Source organism: Oncorhynchus tshawytscha, linkage group LG08 (genome assembly GCF_018296145.1).
Source record: "Oncorhynchus tshawytscha isolate Ot180627B linkage group LG08, Otsh_v2.0, whole genome shotgun sequence".
NCBI lineage: Eukaryota > Metazoa > Chordata > Actinopteri > Salmoniformes > Salmonidae > Oncorhynchus > Oncorhynchus tshawytscha.
This window is the reverse complement of record NC_056436.1, coordinates 35,167,877-35,191,951: the sequence shown is the minus strand read 5'-3', so window position 1 is coordinate 35,191,951 and position 24,075 is coordinate 35,167,877. Positions and strand designations below refer to the sequence as shown.

The 24,075-nt window shown below is 42.7% G+C and overlaps 1 protein-coding gene across 5 annotated transcripts; it reads right to left on the bottom strand.

Moving 5' to 3' along the window:
• Window positions 1-1,715: 1,715 nt before the first annotated feature.
• Window positions 1,716-24,075, bottom strand: LOC112256560 (cytospin-A). 5 transcript variants are annotated; one of them, XM_024429885.2, is made up of 11 exons: window positions 23,886-24,075; window positions 20,669-20,790; window positions 19,176-19,727; window positions 18,934-19,010; window positions 6,091-6,638; window positions 4,160-4,256; window positions 3,859-3,925; window positions 3,571-3,743; window positions 3,304-3,420; window positions 3,151-3,210; window positions 1,716-3,056 (listed from the first exon to the last, which is right to left on the bottom strand). In XM_024429885.2, exons 2-11 carry the CDS (start codon window positions 20,706-20,708, stop codon window positions 2,967-2,969), a joined length of 1,821 nt encoding a protein of 606 aa, XP_024285653.1. In that variant the 5' UTR covers window positions 20,709-20,790; window positions 23,886-24,075; the 3' UTR covers window positions 1,716-2,966. The 5 variants fall into 5 exon arrangements, with proteins under 5 accessions (XP_024285653.1, XP_024285649.1, XP_024285648.1 ...); XM_024429881.2 differs by lacking the exon at window positions 23,886-24,075 and adding an exon at window positions 22,482-22,595 and having other exon boundaries at window positions 18,934-19,007; XM_024429880.2 differs by lacking the exon at window positions 23,886-24,075 and adding an exon at window positions 22,482-22,594.

Below are 24,075 nucleotides of genomic sequence, written 5' to 3'. Positions count from 1 at the left end.
TCTATTCCACTGTATTTAGTCTATGCCATTCCGACATTGCTCATCCTAATATTTATATATTCCTTAATTCCATTCTTTTAGGTTGTGTATTGTGAATTGTTAGATATTACTGCACTGTCGGAGCTAGAAACACAAGCATTTCGCTACACCAGCAATAACATGTGACAAATCAAAGTTGATTTGCTTCGACCCTCAGGCACTGGGAGAGTCAAGCGTCGCTTGCATTCTATGTCCTACATCTTGTCTTGTGGAGAATCAGTTGAAAATTCCAAGCCTATAGATATTTACACTCACATGTTGAAATGTGTAAAAAAGGCTTCAGAACATGTGGGAAATTGAAAAGAAACAAACTATCATGCGTCATTGAGTTCATCTTATTTCTGTGTAATTAGGCTGTAATAACCTAGATTAGTCATACTTGGCCTAACATGTATACTTTGTGTCATCAATGGTCCTTTACCCACCACTGACCAGCTCAGATATTACCTCAATATATTAATTGATACACGGAAAAAAAAAAAAAAGATCAAGAACACACCTTTGAAAAAAACAGCAACCATGTTTGTTGCTTAAAGAGAAAGTTCAAGATAACTTGAAAGATGTTATAGACTGATAACATTCCTCTGTTACATCCTCTGAAAGCGCACTCTGCCTGGACCAGGCCGGTGTTGCAGTTGGTCAGCTCTGCTGCGACCCTGATTGGGTCGTTCGTGAGGATGGTGACAGCTAGGGAGGTAGGGGTCTCCGGACACAACACACTGGGGTCTGAGATCAGGTACGTAGTGCTCATATGAGCGAGAGAGAGAGAGAGCAAGAGACTTCTACATCAGCTGGGATACAAACACTAAGTGTTCAAGCAACCAGTAAAATGTCAACATGTTTTTTTTACATGATTGAAATTCCAAAATGTTTGCTTCTTGGCTCCTATGAGTTATGACTATCAGAAATGAGTACCTATAATAATGACTAGACTACATGACAGAGAAATGCAATTTATGGACATGGCAAAATATTTCAAATAATAAATCACAGATATGTCTAGTTTCCATCAGCTCAAATTCAAGGGGCATTACCTGGAGGAGACCTGGGCAGAAGCAGAAATGACAGCCAGCGCCACACAAACTCCCAGGAGCCAAATCCTCTCCATGTCTTCTCTGCTGTGTTGTAGTCCAGACCAACATGTCGTTATGGCTCCAACCTGCATCACTGTCATGTACCAACCCCACCCGTAATGCCAAATTCTGATAGGCTTGTAAGAATTTGATCAAAGCATATTTTATTGCACACATTATAATCAACTTTTTTTCAGTATCACCCACTTGGAACGAATGTTAGGTTGGCGCAAAACAACTCCCTAGCCGAGAGCTATTGCGGATGACTTATTGAGTAATATTATTCAGATGTCTCAAGGTTGTCATGATTAATTCAAATAAGTAATTAATGGATGTGATCTTGATGACAAGAGGGCAGCGGCTATGTGTGACGTTGTCCTAGACGGTCATTGCGTGTGTGTACAGTGTGTGTGTGCGCCTATGGGTACAGCTTGTCAGCTTTGAAGACACCAGTAGATGGAGACAAAGGCAAGACCAAACAAGGTCTCACCTTTGATTATGGAGGACCAAGCCTGCAATAATTAGATGTATTTAGATATCCCAAGTCAAATCACTGTGATAAAGCAATTCAGTCTCCGTGGAGACTGTACGGAACAAACAATGTTAGCTTTATATTGACAATTTTATTTATTCTGAGTCTTTGGCAACGTAGTCAGCGATCACATTTTAGTTACATATAAGCATCCACGGATTGCAAGACAGACTGTGTATATGCATTCCTTTCCTTTTAAATTACAATCATCAAAGTGCTTATAAAAAGTGCATATTTACAGAGTGCTAAAATCTGATAGAAAACATGAAAATCTTTGGAATGGAAAACTGATATTTTAAAAAAGGCACTGCACACAAATCAGCAGCTTAAGAAGGTACTGCTGAAAAAAGGGCACCTGCACTCCTGACCACAACGGGGCTCTGTTGTGCCAACAAACCCTAACTTTCACTAGATACCAATCACTAGCTAGGTTTCCATCCAATTGGCCACAGAGTTTCATGTGAATATTATAAAATCTGTATGAAAACAATAGGCACATTTTCTCACCACAGACGTGTTTCCATCAAACTGACTTGTTGCGGATTACATGCTGTGCGTGATGACCTTAGTACATATAAAAATATATTTTGCGCTTAAACTCCCATGTACTGAATTTAAAAAAGTAATGGGTTTCCCATTGCATTTTCAACTCTACCGATGGTTTTGTCCAAAACCTGTTGCGTTATATAGCAAAAGTACCCACTCTGGTTTTGGCACGTGTGTGCTAGCTAATAGCTGGCAGACACAGTGCGGGTATAGGCTAGCCTAGGCCTACATGATGAGATTATTATGGGTAAGATCGAGATTATTTGTCAAAACGGCAGCCAAGCATCAATCAGAATAAGACCCTCGAAATGTATTGGAAAGGAGCATCAGGCTTATCACGGTGCACTTTCACCCCCCCTGTGAAGTTCATAACTGATTTCATCTGTAGCTTAATAAACTGCATGCTTTCCCGAGTCGTAGTGGGACGACCACACCACATATCATTTCGTGACCATGTTTACCATATGATTGATTGATTATTATATCAATATTAGAACAGAAAAAGTGTTTCTAACACCATTTCTCGCATAATTAAATTGTACCGACACAAAAGTATCCCACCATGTTGAACAAAACTTGTCTGTCGAAATTTATGAAATTGTACCAACATTTCCTCTTTCCATCAACCCGGTCATTTTCATGCGTCAGGCAATTCATCCACATGAATTGGTTGGATGGAAACCTGGTTAATGACCATCTCAACTAGTAGAAGGGTGAGTTACAGTTCACTACTACTGGTTGAAGGAGAGGGAGTGTAACTCCCTCATACACAGTCATTACATCTCAAAGTGATGGTACATGCTCTCCACATATCCCAGAACCCTTTGCCAGTCTGGTCCTCCAGCCCTCAGCATCTCCTCCATGGTCTGTAAAACACAGAGGACTTCAATACACCAGCATCTCATTCACTATTGAGTCATGACACTAACACAGCTTCTGATTAACGGAGACTCGACTCACAAGTAATGTTGTGATTCCAACATTCTCTCCAGTCTTAAATGCCAGGCTGAGGTTCTCCCTCTATGGATAAAAGAATTAGCACCATGATTGACAGGCTAATCAATAAGTGTGTGTGCAATGCATTCAAGTGTGCTATGCATGTGTGTTACCCACCTTGCTGTCAGGGCTAAGGGTGCAGTAGGGAATACGTGAGGGGAGGTAGGTGTGGTACAGAGCACAGAAGGCCAGACCATCTGCCCAGCTACTGCTGAAGTTAGTGATGTCAATATTCTGTAAATAGAGTGAGCGTGGGCAGAAAAAGGGTGAAGAAAGTATCATAATGAGTGTTTACTGATTACATATGGAATTTTCCAACATTCTCTTTACCGAACGTCCTTTCTCCTGACCCCGTTCAAAAACACAAACACCGCGTTACGGTACCTTGTAGCCCTGAGTGCGGTTCTGACACCAGCGCAGCAGAGAGTTCCTCTTGGAGCCGCCATGGCGGCGCAGCAGCAGACTGAAGCTGTCCTGAGACCTGGTCTTAGAAGCCTTGTTAGGGGGCAGGTCTGTCAGGGCAGAGTTGTACTGGTTCAATGCCTCCTCCTGTATCCCTGTAAAACACACAAACGACAGTAGAATGTATTTTACCTGCTATATTACTGATCACGGGGTCGTGGTAGGAACGAACGCACTGACACGTGGTTGATTGGGGAACACAAAACACACCGGTGTGAGTGCTGGACCAGCTGCCTTGCCTTTCCAACTCTCTTCTTCCTCTGGTTTGGCTTTGGTTCTGAAGTGAGAGAACATAGACCATATCTATTCATACGCTATTACATACTGTGCCATACATTCCTTACATTTTATTGTTGTGCCTCAATATTTCAAAAGCATGTGAAGGCGTTAGTCGATCACGAAACACATTCTAACTATTGCAGTGACGCCACCTGCTGGAATAGTAATGGTTATATATCTGCAGGGTTATGAGACAGACTAGAAGTTGGACCCCAAATTCTAAGTGGTCTACCTTGAATGTAGACCCAACTATTGTGGCAGTATTGGACTGGGATGTTCCATTCTGTACAGTGGGAGAGTCTGAAGACGCAGGTAGTCTGGAAAGGCTTCTGTGAAATCATGGAATGCCCTTTGATATTACTGGATGAACTCAACTCACACAGACACACTGATCAGAGAAGAACCATTTGTTGTTCAGCTCATCAGGGGTCAGACATGATAGCAAAGCTAACCATTGTTGAAACACTTTATTCTCAGCTTTCAGTACCAGTAGTACAATAACTTAACATGGTTCTTTACACATCAATGTCCTCAAGGGTCCAGCCTGAACACAAGTTCCATTCCAACAACCGCTCAACCCTCCAAACGATTCGTCTGATTATGCAACTCTGTTTATGATTTACAAATTATGGCAGTCAAAAATCAGTCTGGATTTACAGTTGAAGTGGGAAGTCTACATACACTTATGCTGGAGCCATTAAAACGCATTTATCAACTACTCCACAAATTTCTTGTTAACAAACTATAGTTTTGGCAAGTCGGTTAGGACATCTACTTTGTGCATGACACAAGTCATTTTCCAAACAATTGTTCAGACAGATTATTTCACTTAGAATTCACTATATTCCAATTCCAGTGGGTCAGAAGTTTATATACACTATGTTGACTGTGCCTTTAAACAGCTTGGAAAATTCTAGAAAATGTCATGGCTTTAGAAGCTTCTGATAGGCTAATTGACAAGATGAGTCAATTGGAGGTGTGGATGTATTTCAAGGCCGACCTTCAAACTCAGTGCCTCTTTGCTTGACATCATGGGAAAATCAAAAGAAATCAGCAAAGACCTCAGGACAAAAAATACATTGTAAACCTCCACAAGTCTTGTTCATCCTTGAGAGCAATTTCCAAACGCCTGAAGGTACGACGTTCATCTGTACAAACAATAGTACGCAAGTATAAACACCATGGGCCAGCAGGCAGTCATACCGCTCAGGAAGGAGACGCGTTCTGTCTCCTAGAGATGAACATACTTTGCTGCGAAAAGTGCAAATCAATCCCAGAACAACAGCAAAAGACCCTGTGAAGATGGAGGAAACAGGTAAAAAAGTATCTATATCCACAGTAAAAACAAGTCCTATATCGACATAACCTGAAAGGCCACTCAGCAAGGAAGAAGCTACTGCTCCAAAACCGCCATAAAAAAAGCCAGACTACGGTTTGCAACTGCACATGGAGACAAAGATCATACATTTACAAACGTCCTCTGGTCTGATGAAACAAAAATAGAACCGTTTGGCCATAATGACAATCATTATGTTTGGAGGAAAAAGAGGGCGCTCGCAAGCCGAAGAACACCATCCCAACCGTGAAGCATGGGGGTGGCAGTATCATGTTGTGGGGGTGCTTTGCTGCACTTCACAAAAGAGACTGCTTCATGAGAAAGGAAATTGTGTGGATATATTGAAGCAACATCTCAAGACATCAGGATGTTAAAGCTTGGTCGCAAATGGGTCTTCCAAATGGACAATGAGCCCAAGCATACTTCCAAAGTTGTGGCAAAATGTCTTAAGGCCAACAACGTCAAGGTATTGGAGTGTCCATCACAAAGCCCGGACCTCAATCCTACTGAAGATTTGTGGGCAGAACTGAAAAAGCGTTTGCGAGCCAGGAGGCCTACAAACCTGACTCAGTTACACCAGCTCTGTCAGGAGGAATGGGACAAAATTCACCCAACTTATTGTGGGAAGCTTGTGGAAAGCTACCCAAATCGTTTGACCCAAGTTAAACAATTAAAGGCAGTGCTACCAAATACTAATTGAGGGTATGTAAACTTCCGACTTCAACTGTAGCTAGAATAGCCATCTATATAAAATCATGGACATTAACACTCATTTAAGTTCATGTATAGTTGAAATCCTTCAAACAGGTAGTCATCCTGGTACTCACCTTGACCTCTCCTGTGTGAGGATCCGTCGCATCTCCCTCACATCACACCCCTCCTCTGCACTCCTCTCCTCATTGGTCACCTTCATCAAGTACCGGTTGGCCACGACCTTAGTGTCAGTCCTAGCCTCTTCCACAGCCACATTCTTATTCACTTCTTCCTGGCTCCTCTTCCCCATCTCTCCATCTCCTCCTTGGCCCACCCTGCTGATTCCCCTCTCCCTGCCCCGGTGGCTTCCCTCCTGGGGCTCAGATGTGCTGATCTCCCCAGTGGTACCCTCCTTGCCCTGGGTCTTGGCCTGTCCTGGCCCCTGGTTCTGGGTGAGGTGGGCCAGTCTCTGCCTGCTCTCCTTCAGCTCTCCTCGCAGGATGACCAGCTGCCCATCAGTCTCTTCCCATCTCTGCTGAGCTGCCGCCAGCTCTCGCTCTGTAGCCTTCTGAGCCGTTCTGAGCACGCTCAGTTCCTCTTCGGCCTCGGCCCTCAGCCGGTCGGCCACCGCTACTGCCACCTGCAGGTCAGACTGGAACTGCTGCCACTCCCCTCTCTCAGTCTGCAGAAAGGAAGACAGTGACCTACTATGAAGAACAATCAATAGGTTGAATTGGGTGTGTTAGGGATGGGCTGAAACAAACATACACATGGCCAAAAGTATGTGAACACCTGCTCATCAAACATCTTATTCCTAAATTATGGGCATTAATATGGAGTCCCCTTTTTGATGCTCTAACAGCCTCCACTCTTCTGGGACGGCCTTCCACTAGATGTTGGAACATTGCTGCGGGGACTTGCTTCCAGTCACCCACAAGAGAGTTAGTGGTCTGGTTCGCACTCTGCGTTCCAATTCATCCCAAAGGTGTTCGATGGGGTTGAGGTCAGTGCTCCGGCTGGCCAGTCCAGTTCTTCCATTCCGATCTCGACCAACCACTTCTGTATGGACCTCGCTTTGTGCACGGGGCATTGTAATGCTGGAACAGGAAAGGGCCTTCCCCAAAATGTTGCCACAAAGTTGGAAGCACAGAATTGTTATTCTATGCTGTAGCGATAAAATTTCCCTCCATCTGAGTCTACTCACAACATTTTATGCACTGCTAGCTAGCTTTAGCTTATGCTTTCAGTACTAGATTAATGATCTGATTGGGTGGACAAGATGTCAGTTCACCCTGCAAGAGCTCTAATAAGTTGGAGGACACCCTCTGGCAGTTATCATTACTGTGTAAGTCTATGGAAGGGGATGAGAATGATGAGCCACCTAGGTTTTGCATTAAGGTCAATGTACCCAGAAGACAGAATCTAGCTGTCCACCAGCTACACCATGGTGCTACCCTACAGAGTGCTGCTGAGGCTACTGTAGACCTTCTTTGCAAAACTGTGTTTTAACCAATTATTTGGTGACGTGAATATATTTAGTATAGTTTTAACTAAAAAGGACAACTCCCCTTCCTCATCTGAGCAGTGGAGGCTCCTACATATAGTACCAGACAAAAGTTTGGACACAAGGCTTTTTCTTAATTTGTACTATTTTGTACATTCAAGAATAATAGTGAGGACGTCAAAAATAGGAAATAACACAAATGGAATCATGTAGTAAGCAAAAAGTGTTAAATCCAAATATATTTTATATTTGAAATTCTTCAAAAGGAGCCAGCTATGCCTTGATGACAGCTTTGCACACTCCAGGCATTCTCTCAACCAGCTTCATGAGGTAGTCACCTGGAATGCATTTCAATTAACAGGTGTGCCTGGTTAAAAGTGTATTTGTGGAATTAAGGAATCTATCCTTCTTAATGTGTTTGAGCCAATCAGTTGTGTTGTGACAAGGTAGGAGTGGTATACAAAAGATGGTCCTATTTGGGAAAAGACCAAGTCCATATTAGGGCAAGAACAGCTCAAATAAGCAAAGAGAAACAACAGTCCATCATTACTTTAAGACATGAAGGTCAGTCAATTCAAAACATTAAGAACTTTTAAAGTGCAGTCACAAAAACCATCAAGTGCTATGATGAAACTGGCTCTCATGAGGACAGGAAAGGAAGACCCAGCATTACCTCTGCTGCAGAGGATAAGTTCATTAGAGTTAACTGCACCTCAGATTGCAACCCAAATAAATGCTTCACAGTTCAAGTAACAGACACATCTCTACATCAACTGTTCAGAGACAGTGAATCAGGCCTTCATGGCCGAATTCCTGCAAAGAAACCACTACTAAATAACACCACTAAGATGAAGAGACTTACTTCAGCCAAGAAACACGCGCAATGGACATTAGACCGGTGGAAATCTGTCCAATACATACATACCCACTTGAAGTCAGACGTTTACATACTTAGGTTGGAGTCATTAAAACTTGTTTTTCAACCACTCCACACATTTCTTAAACTATAGTTTTTGGCAAGTTGGTTAGGACAAGTCATTTTCCAACAATTGTTTACAGACAGATTATTTCACTTATAACTCACTGTATCACAATTCCGGTGTGTCAGAAGTTTACATACACTAAGTTGACTGTGCCTTTAAACAGCTTGGAAAATTCTAGAAAATGATGACATGGCTTTAGAAGCTTCTAAAGCTAATTGACATCATTTGAGTCAATTGGAGGTGTACCTGTGAATGTATTTCAAGGCCTACCTTCAAACTCAGTGTCTCTTTGCTTGACATCATGGGAAAATCAAAAGAAATCAGCCAAGACCTCGGAAAAGTAATTGTAGACCTCCACAAGTCTGGTTCATCCTTGGGAGAATTTTCCAAACGCCTGAAGGTACCACGTTCATCTGTACAAACAATAGTACGCAAGTATAAACACCATGGGACCACGCAGCCGTCATACTGCTCAGGAAGGAGACGCGTTCTGTCTCAGAGATGAACGTACTTTGGTGCGAAAAGTGCAATCCCAGAACAACAGCAAAAGACCTTGTGAAGATGCTGGAGGAAACAGGTACAAAAGTATCTATATTCACAGTAAAACGAGCCCTATTTCGACATAACCTGAAAGGCCACTCAGCAAAGAGGGACCCACTGCTCCAAAACCGCCATAAATAAAGCCAGACTACGGTTTGCAACTGCACATGGGGACAAAGATCGTACTATTTGGAGAAATGTCCTCTGGTCTGATGAAACAAAAAAAGAACTGTTTGGCCATAAGGACCATCGTTATGTTTGGAGGAAAAATGGGAACGTTGCAAGCCAAAGAACACCATCCCAACCGTGAAGCACGGGGGTGGCAGCATCATGCTGTGGGGGTGCTTTGCTAAAGGAGAGATTGGTGCACTTCACAAAATAGATAACATCATGAGAAAGGAAAATTATGTGGATATATTGAAGCAACATCTCAAGACATCAGTCGGGAAGTTAAAGCTTGGGTTGCAAATGGGGTCTTCCAAATGGACAATGACCCCAAGCATACTTCCAAAGTTGTGGCAAAATGTCTTAAGGCCAACAACGTCAAGGTATTGGAGTGGACATCACAAAGCCCTGACCTCAAACCCTTAGAAAATTTGTGGGCAGAACTGAAAAAGCGTTTGCGAGCAAGGAGGCCTACAAACCTGACTCAGTTACACCAGCTCTGTCAGGAGGAATGGGACAAAATTCACCCAACTTATTGTGTGAAGGTGTGGAAGGCTACCCGAAACATTTGACCCAAGTTAAACAACATAAAGGCAATGCTACCAAATAATAATTGAGTGTATATAAACTTCTGACCCACTGGGAATGTGATGAAATAAATCAATTCTCTATTATTATTTTGACATTTCACATTCTTATAATAAAGTGGTGATCCTAACGGACCTAAAGCAGGGAATGTTTACTAGGATTAAATGTCAGGAATTGTGAAAAACAGTTGAAATGTATTTGGCTATGGTGTATGTAAACTTCCGACTTCAACTGTGTATATATATATATATATATATATATGTGTATATGTGTATATATATATATATATATATATATATATATGTGTATATGTGTATATATATATATATATATATATATATATATATATATATATATATATATATCTCTCCTCCTAATGTTGTGTCGCTTCAAGACCAGATTGATCTCAGTTTGTCAGAGTAGCCACTCATTTAGGTGGTATTAAAAAAATATTCAGCTAATGTCTCCTGTCATGTAAATGACATAGAATTGCATGAAATGCATTTTTAAAAATCAGATTTTTTCTAAGACTAAAATCAAAATCCTCATGTGTGGAAATCCTAAAAACGCCTCTGCTGAACTGTAGCCTACGCCACATTGCCAAAGATTTCTTAATCAGGCCCTGTCTGCCAGCATCACATCATACACAGCACCTCTAGAGACTATACGATTTAAATGATTAAATGTCCATTTGGCCTTCATAAACTAACAGCTGGATGGGATGAGACGGAGGCAAGTCTTAGCATGTTTAGAGGAGTGGATCTAGCAAATCAAATGAGCCACATCGAGACCCGTGCAAACACATTGCTGTTAACAGCCCTGGCCCCATTCAGGTGCACTGGCTCAGATCCACTAACCTGGAATGTGTGAGTTGTTTACTGCCCTTACTCAAAAGGGGCTATGATTCAGAGGTTATTGCTGAATTTCTAATGAATCACACAAGTTGAACACAGGGAGAAGAAATCATACCACAGCAATGCAGCAGTCTATCACATACAGTAAACTCACGAGAAAGTGTGGATAGAAAAGATACCAATACCAGATTGTGCGTCGCAAAGTAGCTTCGTCAACTAACATGCTAACCAAACTGACAGCGCTGCGTGAAGCAAGCATAGCAAAATAAACCAAACATGACCTAACTGCTTAAACGAGTATGCGTAGCCAAGCGTTAAAATAGAACGGATCTATGCGAAGGAGATCGTCGTGCTGCATGAGGAAAATGGTGGATACACCAGATACTGGCTGGTTCTGATCCACGACCCTACTTTTTTTTATTATAAAAAGGTATCTGACCAACGGATGCATATCTGTAATCCCAGTCATGTGAAATACGGTGTATTCGGAAAATATTCAGACCTCTTGACTTTCTCCACATTTTATTACATTACATTACATTACAGCCTTATTATAAAACGGATTAAAATTGTTTTTCCTCAATCTACACACAATACCCCATAATGACAAAGCAAAAACAGATTGTTTGGCAAATGCACAAAAATAAAAACAGAACTATTCAGACCATTTGCGACACGACTCAAAATTGAGCTCAGCTGCATCCGGTTTCCATTGATCATTGAGATGTTCCTACAACTTGGAGTCCACCTGTGGTACATTCAATTGATTCGACGTGATGAAAGGCATACCCCTGTATAAGGTCCCACAGTTGACAGTGCATGTAAAGGAAAAATCAAGCCGTGAGGTGGAAAGAATTGTCCGTTGACCACCGAGACAGGATTGTGTCGAGGTACAGATCTGGGGATGGGTACTAAAACATTTCTGCAGCTTTAAAAAGGTACCCCAAGAAGACAGTGTCTTCCATCATTCTTAAAATGGAAGAACTTTGGAATCACCAAGACTATTACTAAAGCTGTCCGTCCGGCCAAACTAAGCAATCGGGGGAGAAGAGTCTTGGTCAGGGAGGTTGACCAAGAACCCGATGGTCAGAGCTCCAGAGTTCCTCTCTGGAGATGGGAGAACATTCCAGAAGGACAACCATCTCCGCAGCACTCCACCAAATCAGGCCTTTATGGTAGAGTGGCCAGACAAAGGCCAATCCTCAATAAAAGGCACATGACAGTCAGCTTGGAGTTGGCCAAAAGGCACCTAAAGGACTCTCAGACCATAAGAAACAAGATTCTCTGGTCTGATGAAACCAAGATTTAACTTTTTGGCCTGAGCGCCAAGCGTCACGTCTGGAGGAATCCTGGCACCATCCCTAGAGTTCAGCATGGTGGTGGCTGCATCATACTGTGGGGATGTTTTTCAGCGGTAGGTACTGGGAGACTAGTCAGGATCAAGGGAAATATGAACGGAGCAAAGTTTAGAGAGATCCTTGATTTAAAACCTGCTCCAGAGCGCTCAGGACCTCACTGTGGCGAATGTTCTCCATCCAACAGTACCACGAACCTAAGCACCCAGCCAGGCCAACGCAGGAGTTGCTTTGGGACAAGTCTCTGAATGTCATTGAGTGGCCCAGCCAGAGCCTGGACTTGAACCCGATCGAAGATCACTGGAGAGACTTGAAAATAGCTGTGCAGCGACGCTCCCATCCAACCTGACAGAGCATGAGAGGATCTGCTGAGAAAAATGGGAGACTCCCCAAATACAGGTGTGCCAAGCTTGTGGCGTCATACCCAAGAAGACTTAAGTCTGTAATCGCTGCCAAGGGTGCTTCAACAAAGTACTGAGTAAAGGGTATGAATACCTAAGCAAATGTGATGTATTTTTAATATGTAATACATTTGCAAAAATGTCTCATTATGGGGTATTGCTTGTAGATTGATGGGGAACATTTTAAAGGCTGTAACGTAACAAAATGTGGAAAAAGTCAAGGGGTCCGAAGGCACCGTACATATTAGGACCTAATGACTATTTCAATTGACTGATTTCCTTATGAAATCTTTGAAATTGTTGCATGTTGTGTTTATATCTTTTGTTAGGCGTAATACAGATGGTTCACAGTTGGTTTTGCTATTTTAACTTGCGTGTCACGAACATTTCCGGTGGGGATAGACAAAAAAAAGAACCGGCGGATGCAAGCGTGGAGACGGTTTAGTCCGTAAGTGTTACCTCGCGTGCACTGATATTATAAAGAACTGCACCGACGTAACATACCACTAAACTTCCACCATGTCTTCTTCACATATTATTTTCTATTGAGTGCAGATGCAGGAGAGGAGACCAGGTGAGAACGCCACTATCGACAAATGTACACCCTGAGAGCATGCACAAACACTGCCCTGTGGATAAAAGGTAGAAATAAAACACAGGCTCTCAAGCAGAGTTGCTGAGCCAAAAGGTAAAATGATAAGGAACACTGAGAAAAATCTGTTGAGAGCAGCCGAAATACAGCACTATCCAGTTACCAAACATGCAACAGCACATAAAGTAACATGCACAGATGGAATCAGTGCAGAATGGGTGCGAGCATTGCAATGTGACCCCGCAGAGAAATGTGGGAGTGTGGAGGAGTGGAGGGGTTGCCTTGTTTGGTAATTAAATGAAGAATGGATAGAGACGCGGAGGAGGAGAGACTGGAGCCAGCTCGTTTCCTCATCTGACCAGCGACTCTAGACCACAGCTGGGGTCTATTATGTCGTCATTGGACAGAGACACACACCTCTCCTTGGTCATTTCTCTTCCAACACAAGCACAAAGTGAAGTTCACCGCTCTCTCTAACACAGTAAACTTTAGGCCACTGAACAACCCGTTCTTACATTCTTTGATTCAAAGCCTCAGAGTTTAAACTGCCTTATGGCAGCAGACACAAAGTGATTTTTATTAGTACACATGATGCAACTCATAATGCCAGATGGGAGACAAGAACACAATGGGAAACCATTAGACTAAACCACCCTGTCCTGTAGTAGCCTCTGATCTGCATCCTGCCTGTACAGCTAACTGTCAGTGTGTCCAAATAGGGCACGTCTTAGACGGGAAACAGGAGGGGGCACTCCTCACACACAGAGAGATAACACTGTTGATTCTCCCTTAGACACAAACATAGTCCCTCTCGGGAATCCTCCACAGGCACAGACTCGTATGCACCGACACATGCCGCATAGTCTCTCCAGGAGGGTTGTGGTTATTCCAGTTGTGTGTCTATCTCAGCTGGTGTATGTGTGAGAGAGACAGAGAGAACCATCCGTCTGTCCCCAAGCCTCCGTTCACTTCCACACCCAGACCCCCTAATCTGTGTCCCCACTCGCCGTGGGTTTTCTGCAACTTTCCACACTCACTTGGGTGTATTGAACAACCAGTTCCCATACACTGATACTCATTAAGATACCAACTCAGTTCAACAGCAGTCCCTACAAGGCCTGTGGATACACTCACCCACACTAGACACATCTAGATCAAAGACAGTGCTTCTACCCCCCCACACAGGATATCTAACTTCTCCCCAGCCGCAACCATTTATTCTGCATTGCAAATTTGACACACAACCTTCATTTGGCATGTAAACATATTCAACCTCAGTTTCAGAGCCAAAACCAGCTCAAACCTGGAAAACTGCAGCACTGTCCAACTGGAACTGATCCCAGAGCAGATCTGAGAGCTATTTAATCCACGGGAAAAGATCAGCCCACCTACCCAACCACACGGACAGACGCAATAGACAGGGAAAGAGACCGGGTGGATGAACGGGACATTGGTTTGGTGAGAAGGAGGAGTGGACGTAAAGGACAGGAAAGAGGAGCTAGACAGGGAAGACGAAGGGCAGAGGTGGGATCAGGAGGGAGCAACAGTTGTGAGGTCGTTTGAGTGTGAGGGAGGGAGGGGTGGTGAGAAGAGCCTCGAGAGCACAGGAGCAAGCACGCTCTCCCTCAAGTGCCGCTCGAGAGCACGAGAAAGCGGCACGGGAGCAAGAGAGGCGGGCACGGGAGCGAGAGAGAGCGAGAGGCACTGGGGAGAGAGCAGGAAAGCGAGAGAAAAGCCAACTGACATTTACTCCTGAGGTACTGACCTGGTGCACCCTCTACAACTACTGTGATTATTATTTGACCCTGCTGGTCATCTATGAACGTTTGAACATTTTGAAGAACAATCTGGCTTTAATGGCCATGTAGTCTTATAATCTCCACCCGACACAGCCAGAAGAGTTGTTCCTAGCCACCATGCTTCTACATCTGCATTGCTTGCTGGCTTCTGTTTAACACTTTGACATCTGCTGATGTAAAAATGGCTTGCATTTGATTTGATTCAATAGTGTTTACCATTATTTTTTATGACTACCTCATCTCTGTACCTCACACATACAATCATCAGTTGATCAGTGAATTTCAAAACACAGATTCAACCACAAAGACCAGGGAGGTTTTCCAATGCCTCGCAAAGAAAAGCACACATTGGTAGATGGGGTAAAAAAAAAAAAAGACAATGAATATCCCTTTGAGCATGGTGAAGTTATTAACTACACTCTTGATGGTGTATCAATACACCCAGTCACTACAAAGATACAGGCATCCTTCCTAACTCAGTTGCCCGAAAGGAAGGAAAACCACTTAGGGATTTTACTATGATGCCAATGGTGACTTTAAAACAGTTAGAGTTTAATGGCTGTGATAGTAGAAAACTGAGAATGGATCAACAACATTGTAGTAACTCCACAATACTAACCTATTTGATAGAGTAAAATATTCCAAAACATGCATCCTGTTTGAATTAAACACTAAAGTAAAACTGCAAAAAAATGTGGCAAAGAATACAAAGCCTCATCTTCGGGGAAAATCCAACACAGCACTGAGTACCACTAAATATTTCCTAGTATGGTTGTGGCTACATCATGTTATGGGTATGCTTGTCACTGGGAAGGGAGTTTTTTTTAGGGTAAAAACAAAGCTAAGAGCTAAGCACAGGCACATTTCTGGAGGAGTGTGCTTTTCAACAGACACTGGGAGACAAATTCACCTTTCAGCAGTACAATAACGTAAAACAGTGTTTCCCAACCAGGGGTACTTGAGAAGACTCATGAGACCATAGGCTTACTGGTAAAATGCACGATGGGGTACTTCAGGGGTACTCCATGCAGAGCAAAAATGTCATTGGTGGTACATTAACCAAGAGCGTTTAGGAACCACTGACCTAAAACAAGGCCAAATATACACGAGTTGCTTACCAAGACAACATTGAATGTTCCCGAGTGGCCTAGTTAGTTTTGACTTGAATCGGCTTGAAAATCTATGGCAAGACATGAAAATAAATGGATGTCTAGCAATGATCTACAACAGACTTAATAGCTTGAAGATTTTTATTATTTTTTATAAATGTGAAAATATTGTACAATCCAGGTGTGCAAAGCACTTACTCAGAAAGACTCACAGCTGGAATCACTGCCAAAGGTGAGCCTAACATGTATAAACTCAGGGGTGTGAATACTTATGTAAATCAGATATTTTTGTATTTCATTAAATGTTCTAAAATGTCTAAAAACATGTCACTTTGTGCTTATCGGGTATTGTGAGTAGATGAGCAAGAAAATCTATTAAATAAATGTTGAATTCAGGCTGTAACACTACTAAATGTGGACTAAGCCAAGGGGTATGAACACTTTCTGAAGGCACTGTATGTATATACAGTATGTACAGTGTGTGTGTGTTTGTGCATAAAGGGGAGATCAAGATTATCTTAGAGCATTTCCTCCTTGACTCCTCAGGAGGGGTCTAGGACAGGAAGAGGCCATTTAGCAGGACTGCGTCTCCCAGAGGCCCTTGCTCTGTTCCATTTCTGGGTGGAGATGACAGGATGTCTTTTGTTGTTATCTCCTGAGCTAAGAGGTTACATGCGGTAAACCCCAGCTGCAACCTCTGGGATTGTGTAATTTCCTGTTTATGTTTCTAAACTTATCCACCAAAAACTCTCCCCAATACACCTCTCCAAGTACAATGAACAAAAATAAAGTTTAAGTCGGAAGTTTACATACACTTAAGTTGGAGTCATTAAAACTGGTCTTTCAACCACTCCACACATTTCTTGTTAACAAACTATAGTTTGGCAAGTCGTTTAGGACAGCTACTTTGTGCATGACAAGTCATTTTTCCAACAATTGTTTACAGAGATTATTTCACTAATAATTCACTGTATCACAATTCCAGTGGGTCAGAAGTTTACATACAATAAGTTGACTGTGCCTTTAAACAGCTTGGAAAATTCCAGAAAAGTATGTCATGGCTTTAAGTTTTAGCGTCTGTAGGAAGTTCATTTGAGTAACAATGGGGCGGGGCAGGGCCTACATGCAGCTTTGCAGAGAGTTAAATAAAGTGATGGTACAGAGCCATCGATGTGTCTGATATATCGGCTGTGATTATATATCGAAGAGAATTCTCTTGGTAGATAATGCGGTCTCTGATAGGCTAATTGACATCATTTGAGTCAATTGGAGGTGTACATGTGAATGTATTTCAAGGCCGACCTTCAAACTCAGTGCCTCTTTACTTGACATCATGGGAAAATCAAAAGAAATCAGCCAAGACCCCAGAAAAAGAATTGTAGACCTCCACAAGTCTGGTTCATCCTTGGGAGCAATTTCCAAACACCTGAAGGTACCACGTTCATCTGTACAAACAATAGTACGCAAGTATAAACACCATGGGACCAACACAGCTGTCACACCTCTCAGGAAGGAGACGCGTTCTGTCTCCTAGAGATTAACGTACTTTGGTGCGACAGTGCAAATCAATCCCAGAACAACAGAAAAGGACCTTGTGAAGATGCTGGATGAAACAGGTACAAACGTATCTATATCCATAGTAAAACGAGTCCTATATCAACATAACATGAACGGCCGCTCAGCAAGGAAGAAGCCACTCCAAAACCGCCATAAAAAAGCCAGACTATGGTTCGCAACTGCACATGGGGACAAAGACTGTACTTGTTGGAGAAATGTCCTCTGGTCTGATGAAACAAAATAAAAAACTATTTGGCCATAATGACCAGGAAAACTGACCTAAGACAGGACATTTTTACTAGGATTAAATGTCAGGAATTGTGAAAAACTGAGTTTTAATGTATTTGGCTAAGGTGTATGTAAACTTCCGACTTCAGCTGTAAATGCAAAATGTTGGTGCCATGTTTCCTGAGCTGAAATAAAAGATCCCAGAAATGTTCAATACGCACAAAAAGCTTTTTTCTCTAAAATTGTGCACACATTTTTTATATCCCTGTAAATAAGTATTTCTCCTTTGCCAAGATAATCCATTCACCTTACAGGTGTGCCATATGAAGAAGCTGATTAAACAGCATGATCATTACACAGGTGCACCTTGTGTGGGACAATTAAAGACCACGCTAAAATGTGCAGTTTTGTCAAACACCACAATGCCACAGATGTCTCAAGTTGAGGGAGTGTGCAATTGGCATGCTGACTGCAGGAATGTCCACCAGAGTTGTTGCCAGAAAATGTAATGTTAATTTCTCTACCATAAGCCGCCTCCAATGTCATTTCAGATCATTTGGCAGTACGTCCAACCAGCCACACAACCGCAGACCACGTGTTTGGCATTGTGTGGGCAAGCAGTTCGCTGATGTCAACGTTGTGAACAGAGTGCCCCATGGTGACAGTGGGGTTACGGTATGGGCAGGCATAAGCTACGGACAACGAACACAATTGCATTTTATCGATGGCAATTTGAATGCCCAAAAATACAGTGACAAGATCCATTGAGAGGACAATTGTGCATATCTATACGCCCAGTCATGTGAAATCCATAGATAAGGGCCTAAAGAATGAATTTATTTCAATAGACTGATTTCCTCAAATGAACTGTAAATCAGTAAAAATCAATGAAATTGTTGCATGTTGCATTCATATTTTTATTCAGTATACTTAGACAAATGCTAAATAAAGAACAGTAGCAACACCTAAAACAAAGTAGTTGTCCAACCTAAAAACACACCTGAGCTTAGTACTTAGATTAAAGGAAGGGATTCTGTCATGTTCTATTGTCTGAGTTTGTAGCAATGGTGGCCCTCGCTCCACATCTGTTTGTGCTTTAGCCAACTCTTCTCTGCAGTGTTCCTTTGTTGTCATGCCAAAGGTAGTCCATGGCATGACAACAATAGTTAGAAGAGTTGGCTAAAGCACAAGTCAATCTGGGACTAGGCTAAAGCTGAAGGGTTACACTATGTAGAATCTGTTTCCTGATTTGGAAACAGGTCAGTTCATTGTTTACTGGAATGTCTTGTTAATCTTTCTCACCTGCATGGTCTCCCTCAGACTCTGGACCTCTACGGTCAACTTCTGACGTTCCACTAGCAGATGCTTCAATACATCTACTAGATGGGGAGAGAGAAAAAGAAAGTGAGAGGGGATAAGAGAAAAATGTGTTTGTTCAGAGGTATGGGATCATGCATTTCAGAAATATGGCATTGTGGGATTATTTTAGGCATTGCTAGAAAGAGGGTCTGTTAATGTCTACGTACAGTATGTGCTGCTCTTACCCGTGCTGCTCAGAGCAGCATACTGACTGGGGCTGAGACCCAGTGCTGTCCTACACTCCTCCACCAGTCTCTCCAGCTCTCCCTGGTTGTCTGCAGTCCTACGGACCTCCAGCATGGATGTGCTCAGTCCACTGTCCTTTTCCTTCCAGCTATGGTCAGAGGGGCTGACCGGGCCGGGTGAAAACAAGGGGCTATCCAGAGATGGAAGACTCTTGGTGGGGCTAATCATTGAGCTATTCCCCTGGGATACAGGACTCCTGGGAGTAGAGCAGGTGGGGCCTCCATTACGCCCCATCACAACCCGCCTTTCAGGCGCTGCTGCATCACTTCCTGTCTTGCCCTGCAGGGAGATAAGCCCAGGACCAATCACAGAGTAGCCTGGGCTAACAGGCAGGGAGGGTAGTAGTCTCTTCCCACTTAGGACTGGAGCTGGGGCCGGAGCTGTGGCTGGGACCGGCTGGCCTGGTGTAGAGGGTGTGATCTGAGTGAGAGCAGGCAGGGTGGAGGTCACTGGAGAAGTAGGGGGGGTGTGGAACACATCCAAGTTGGGCCCTGGAGAGAATAAGAGCAACAGCACAAGTGTGAGTAAGAGACACAGCCAGACAGACAGCCAACGAGAGGGTGAGAGATTGAGTGCAGTGGTCACTGGTTGGGCATGTATCGTGTGATGGCATGCAATGCTGCCTTGATGACTAATCCGGACCGTCAACCCCCCCACAATACTCAGGCCGTCATTCTCAGGATGAATGGGCCATTGCTTGTCAGGAGACAGACGTTCCTCTGCTCTGTGCTGCTGATCTATACCACCACTGACCCTAAATCCTCCTTTGTCCTTGGTTTAAACAGATATTCTCTAGGCTTAATTCATATCATTCCTGATAGAGTTCCACAATACAAGTTATGGAAAGTGATGCATCATAATCATGTCAATCTAACCCACAGCAAATTCAGTGACTGGCCGTAACTTCCCACTTCCACTGCTGACTTCTATTCACCCATTCCAAGCCATAATGTGTGTATGCGTCAGTCCGCCAGCATTAGGCTTCCCATGATTAATCCGTTGCCCTTGTGCTGAGCCGGGGAATTCTGCAGATTCATCACAGCTTGGGTTGCAAAGCCTGACAAATCGCAAGGGGACGCGAGGAGAATGACCACCGAGCAACACACACACACAGGAACCAAGCCAAGATTCCTACCCCCTGACCCACACACACTCTGGAGATTGGGGAACACAAATGCAGAGATGGATCCAGTCTCTCCTCACTCCCTCTTGTCTCATTCCTTCTCTCTATTAATGCCTCTCTCTGTCCATCCCCATTCGGTCTTTTCACCATTGACTAAAAGCTGAAATAGGTATGTGAGCATCCCTCTGGGTATGCCGTCTTTGTTCTCTGAAGGAAAAGTCAAAAGACTTCAGAGGCAGCTGTTCAGCACATCAGGAGGGTTGACAGGTTAAGTGAGGAGTGTGTGTGTGTAAGGGGGGCAGAGGGTACCTGTGGGTCCATGGCTGTCCTTGCTGGAGAAGTTACCCATGATGCAGTGGGAAAGTAGACAACACGCCAGTGGCCCTGGCCTTTCTTGGCTCTCTGGACAGAGCTGAGGCTGCAGAGGAGACCTGCACAACAGCAATCAGTGCGATTAATCATCTCTAATATGGCACTGCACTGTTATGTAATGTTCCACAAAGGAAATTATGCACCAATGAATAACACATCCCGCACACAGCAATTCGACACCCCTCGATATAGATTGGTGAGACACCAATCTATATTAAAAGTGATTAGAGAACTGCAATGGGAAAATATTACTTGTTTCACATGGAAAGCAGTCACTTGTATCTGACCCTCCTGCATATGCCCAGTAAGAGAGAGAGGACATGAGTGTATATCCAGACTAAACATTAGATAGACGTCTTAGTTCTGCACCATGTTCATTTGAATGTTGCACCACCTTCGGGGGAAAACAAAAAGTCTGCAACAAACCAAAGCACATTTTAGTGAGGGATAGAACAGATGACAATAGAATCCCACAACTCAATTTTTGTAGCTTTAGTAAAACAGTGCCCGTATCATGAATTTGGTCGTTTAATCTGTCAGTGAGATCTGTCCAAAGCGTGCCAATACGTGACTGGGGTGCTGGTGGTTCTCAACTTTAATTATTCTTATTTGTAGCTGACTAATGACGGAGATCATTCAAACCTCAGTGGCTTTGGGCGTTTGAATTGATTCCCATGTTAAATAGACACGAAGGCCCATTTCCATATCTAAATTGGATGATTAATAGCCAAATTAAGTTCAATGCATGTAGCCCTAGAGTTACAGAACCGCACCTTCCCCTACAATGAATTTACAGGCGCAACTCAGTCGTCCCATCAAAAATACTAAAACTCAACGTATATATTTACACAAGGGAGGAGAATAGAAAATATTTCGTTTTTCTACCAACACGAAACCCGTCTCAAAGAAATGTGAAAGTTAGCTGAGACACACGTCTTTCTATCCAAACAGCGACGCATTTATCAAGCTTTTTAATCAGAGAAAAAAATTAACTGTAGGCCTACACACCCTTTAAACTTTAAGGTATAATTATTTATTTGTATCCCTTTCTTTTCCTCCTCGTGCAAATATAATCAATCGTATCTCCTCCTCACCTACCTTCCCGCTGTAGCCTACCGCGCACTGGATCTGTCCTCTTTGTCAATGCGGGGAGTGCGTACCACGAAAGAGGATGAAGTAGCCAAACGCACCAACTCCGCTTGTTCAAGGTGAAGTAGACCTATACACTTGTTTCTCTCATGAGAACCCCCAATATGTAATGTCACAAGTATTTTATAACAGAACTTAATGCATCTTCATCGTTATCAACTTCACCTAACTTTCCTCCATTCTGCTCTGATACAGTAAACTCTCAATTCTGGCCATGGCCACTAGGAGCATAATTGCGATCTTCTATTTGCATGCAATAGTGATTTGGTCGTTCGCGAACGGATCTTTTTGGTGAACGCAGGGAAAATAATAGCATCGGTGAAAGAGACGTTAATTTGGCTCCCTGATTTGCATACTGCTGCTACTGCTTTTTGAGCTCAAAAACAACGTTTTTCTGCAGATAAATGACAAAATAATTATCGAAAGAAAGTGAATTCTCACTGCAGACAATGAAGAGTGGGAATAGAGAGCTGTCAATCTGGTCCACGTTGATGTTTTGTGCATAAAAAATGTTGTTCCTATTTTTTGCAGGCCATCTAATTTGGCCAGGTAAAATCGTATTTGAACAACCATTTCACGATCTGACATAATGGTAGCCTACCTTTTGGGCTTTACATTAAATGTTGTTGTTTTTTTAATCATGGTTCTAGGTAGATTTTTAAAGGGAAACTTCACTGCTAGACATAATGTAGGGTGTTTTTCCAGTTTCCCTGCATAATTATGATTGATGGAGGGTGTTTCAGACATAATTATGCACTACAGCTGTGTTTTAGAATGTTCGAGCCGGTAGAATTCAATCAATGACGTCATTGGTTGATTGACCCTGCTGTCAGATCTAAAACTGAATGGTCATGTTTTGTAGCAATTATTGTGTCTTTGTGTTTCGCAGATTGCACGATCACGCTAGCAGAGAGTAGATATGGTTGTCCTTGTTCAATAGAACCATAGAGTACCACGGCATGAGTCATAATACCCATAAAACCTAGCGGTTAAACAGGGAAATGGTTCCAATCGTTTTTTACACCATTCAGTTTTCCCAGGGGATTTTAGAAACATAAAAAACAAGGGCTGTGTTTCATGTAGACTTACATGTGACGTTTTGATAACCATATAAATCTTTCTTGGACAAGGTGACTTTTATCAGTATATATCGGCTCTATTTACTCTCATATTCAAATGCTAATTAACATCAGAGTAGATATCATGCTAAACTACAAATCCCTGCAAGCTCCTGCACATCATCTCTAGCTGAAACCTTTGCTAAACAGGTATTGTCAATTTAAAGACAGTTCACAGAATTGCCAATTAAAATAAATATAGCCAATTTATTCATTACTACATTTCGCTAACATTAGACAATTAATCCAGAGATTCTTACCTTTGCCTTGATTAGCATTTCATTTTTTTGCAGGTAAATTCAAGTTACTGGTTACTAGTTACTGGAGCTATGTTATCGTGCACTGTCTCGCCGAGATTGCTAAATAATTAGCTACAATGGCTGCTTCTGATGATTCCTCTTTCCAAGATGAGCTGGACAACAATTATTATGTTTTTAAATGTTATTTTACATGGAAACATACAGCCCTATTTATTTGAGCCGGAATACAGGGAAGAGGAGTTGAGATAGTGAGAGAAAGAAATTGCGAGACCAGCAGGCAGCGGGGGCAGCTTAGACAAGTTAGTCCAGGACTCAGGTGGGCAAATGACAAACTAGTAAGTTGTTTTGCTGTCGGTAGCTAGCTAGCAATATGACCTCTCTTTTTACAGGAGGCAGTTGTTCAATACAGTACAATTTGGTGATGAATGTGGCCATAACGGTGCTTGCTAATACCACTACAAGTCAAGTTTAGCAAGCTAGCTAACAAATGAATAGAATTGACTCCATACAGTTCAAAAATTCAATGAGCATTTCACCAAACAACATGTCTTATTTTTATGGTGCAGATAAAACAATCTGGTAATAGAAAAAAAGTACATGAGACTTGAAAGATAAAAAGTAACATACCTTATCAAGGCTATCAACTCCCCCTTTGTTCCTGTTGTAATCCAGGACAGCGTTGCGTTTCTTGTCCTCCCTGTGCAGAGTTGTCATCAGGAGCACATTCTTCTTTGGGCAGTAGGACACAAGAGTGTGTGTAATGGTGAAGGCAAATTCAGAGAGGAAAAACTATCCCTGTCCTTGGTAGTGAGTAAGG

Excerpts from the sequence above, each read along its gene's own strand:
- LOC112256560 (XM_024429880.2), bottom strand. The coding sequence starts at position 22,522 with ATGATTAAAAAAACAACAACATTTAATGTAAAGCCCAAAAG. Across the intron at positions 20,791-22,481 it reads TTTAATGTAAAGCCCAAAAG|GTCTCCTCTGCAGCCTCAGC; the intron begins GTAGGCTACCAT and ends GCTGTTGTGCAG. Across the intron at positions 19,728-20,668 it reads GGACAGCCATGGACCCACAG|GGCCCAACTTGGATGTGTTC; the intron begins GTACCCTCTGCC and ends TATTCTCTCCAG.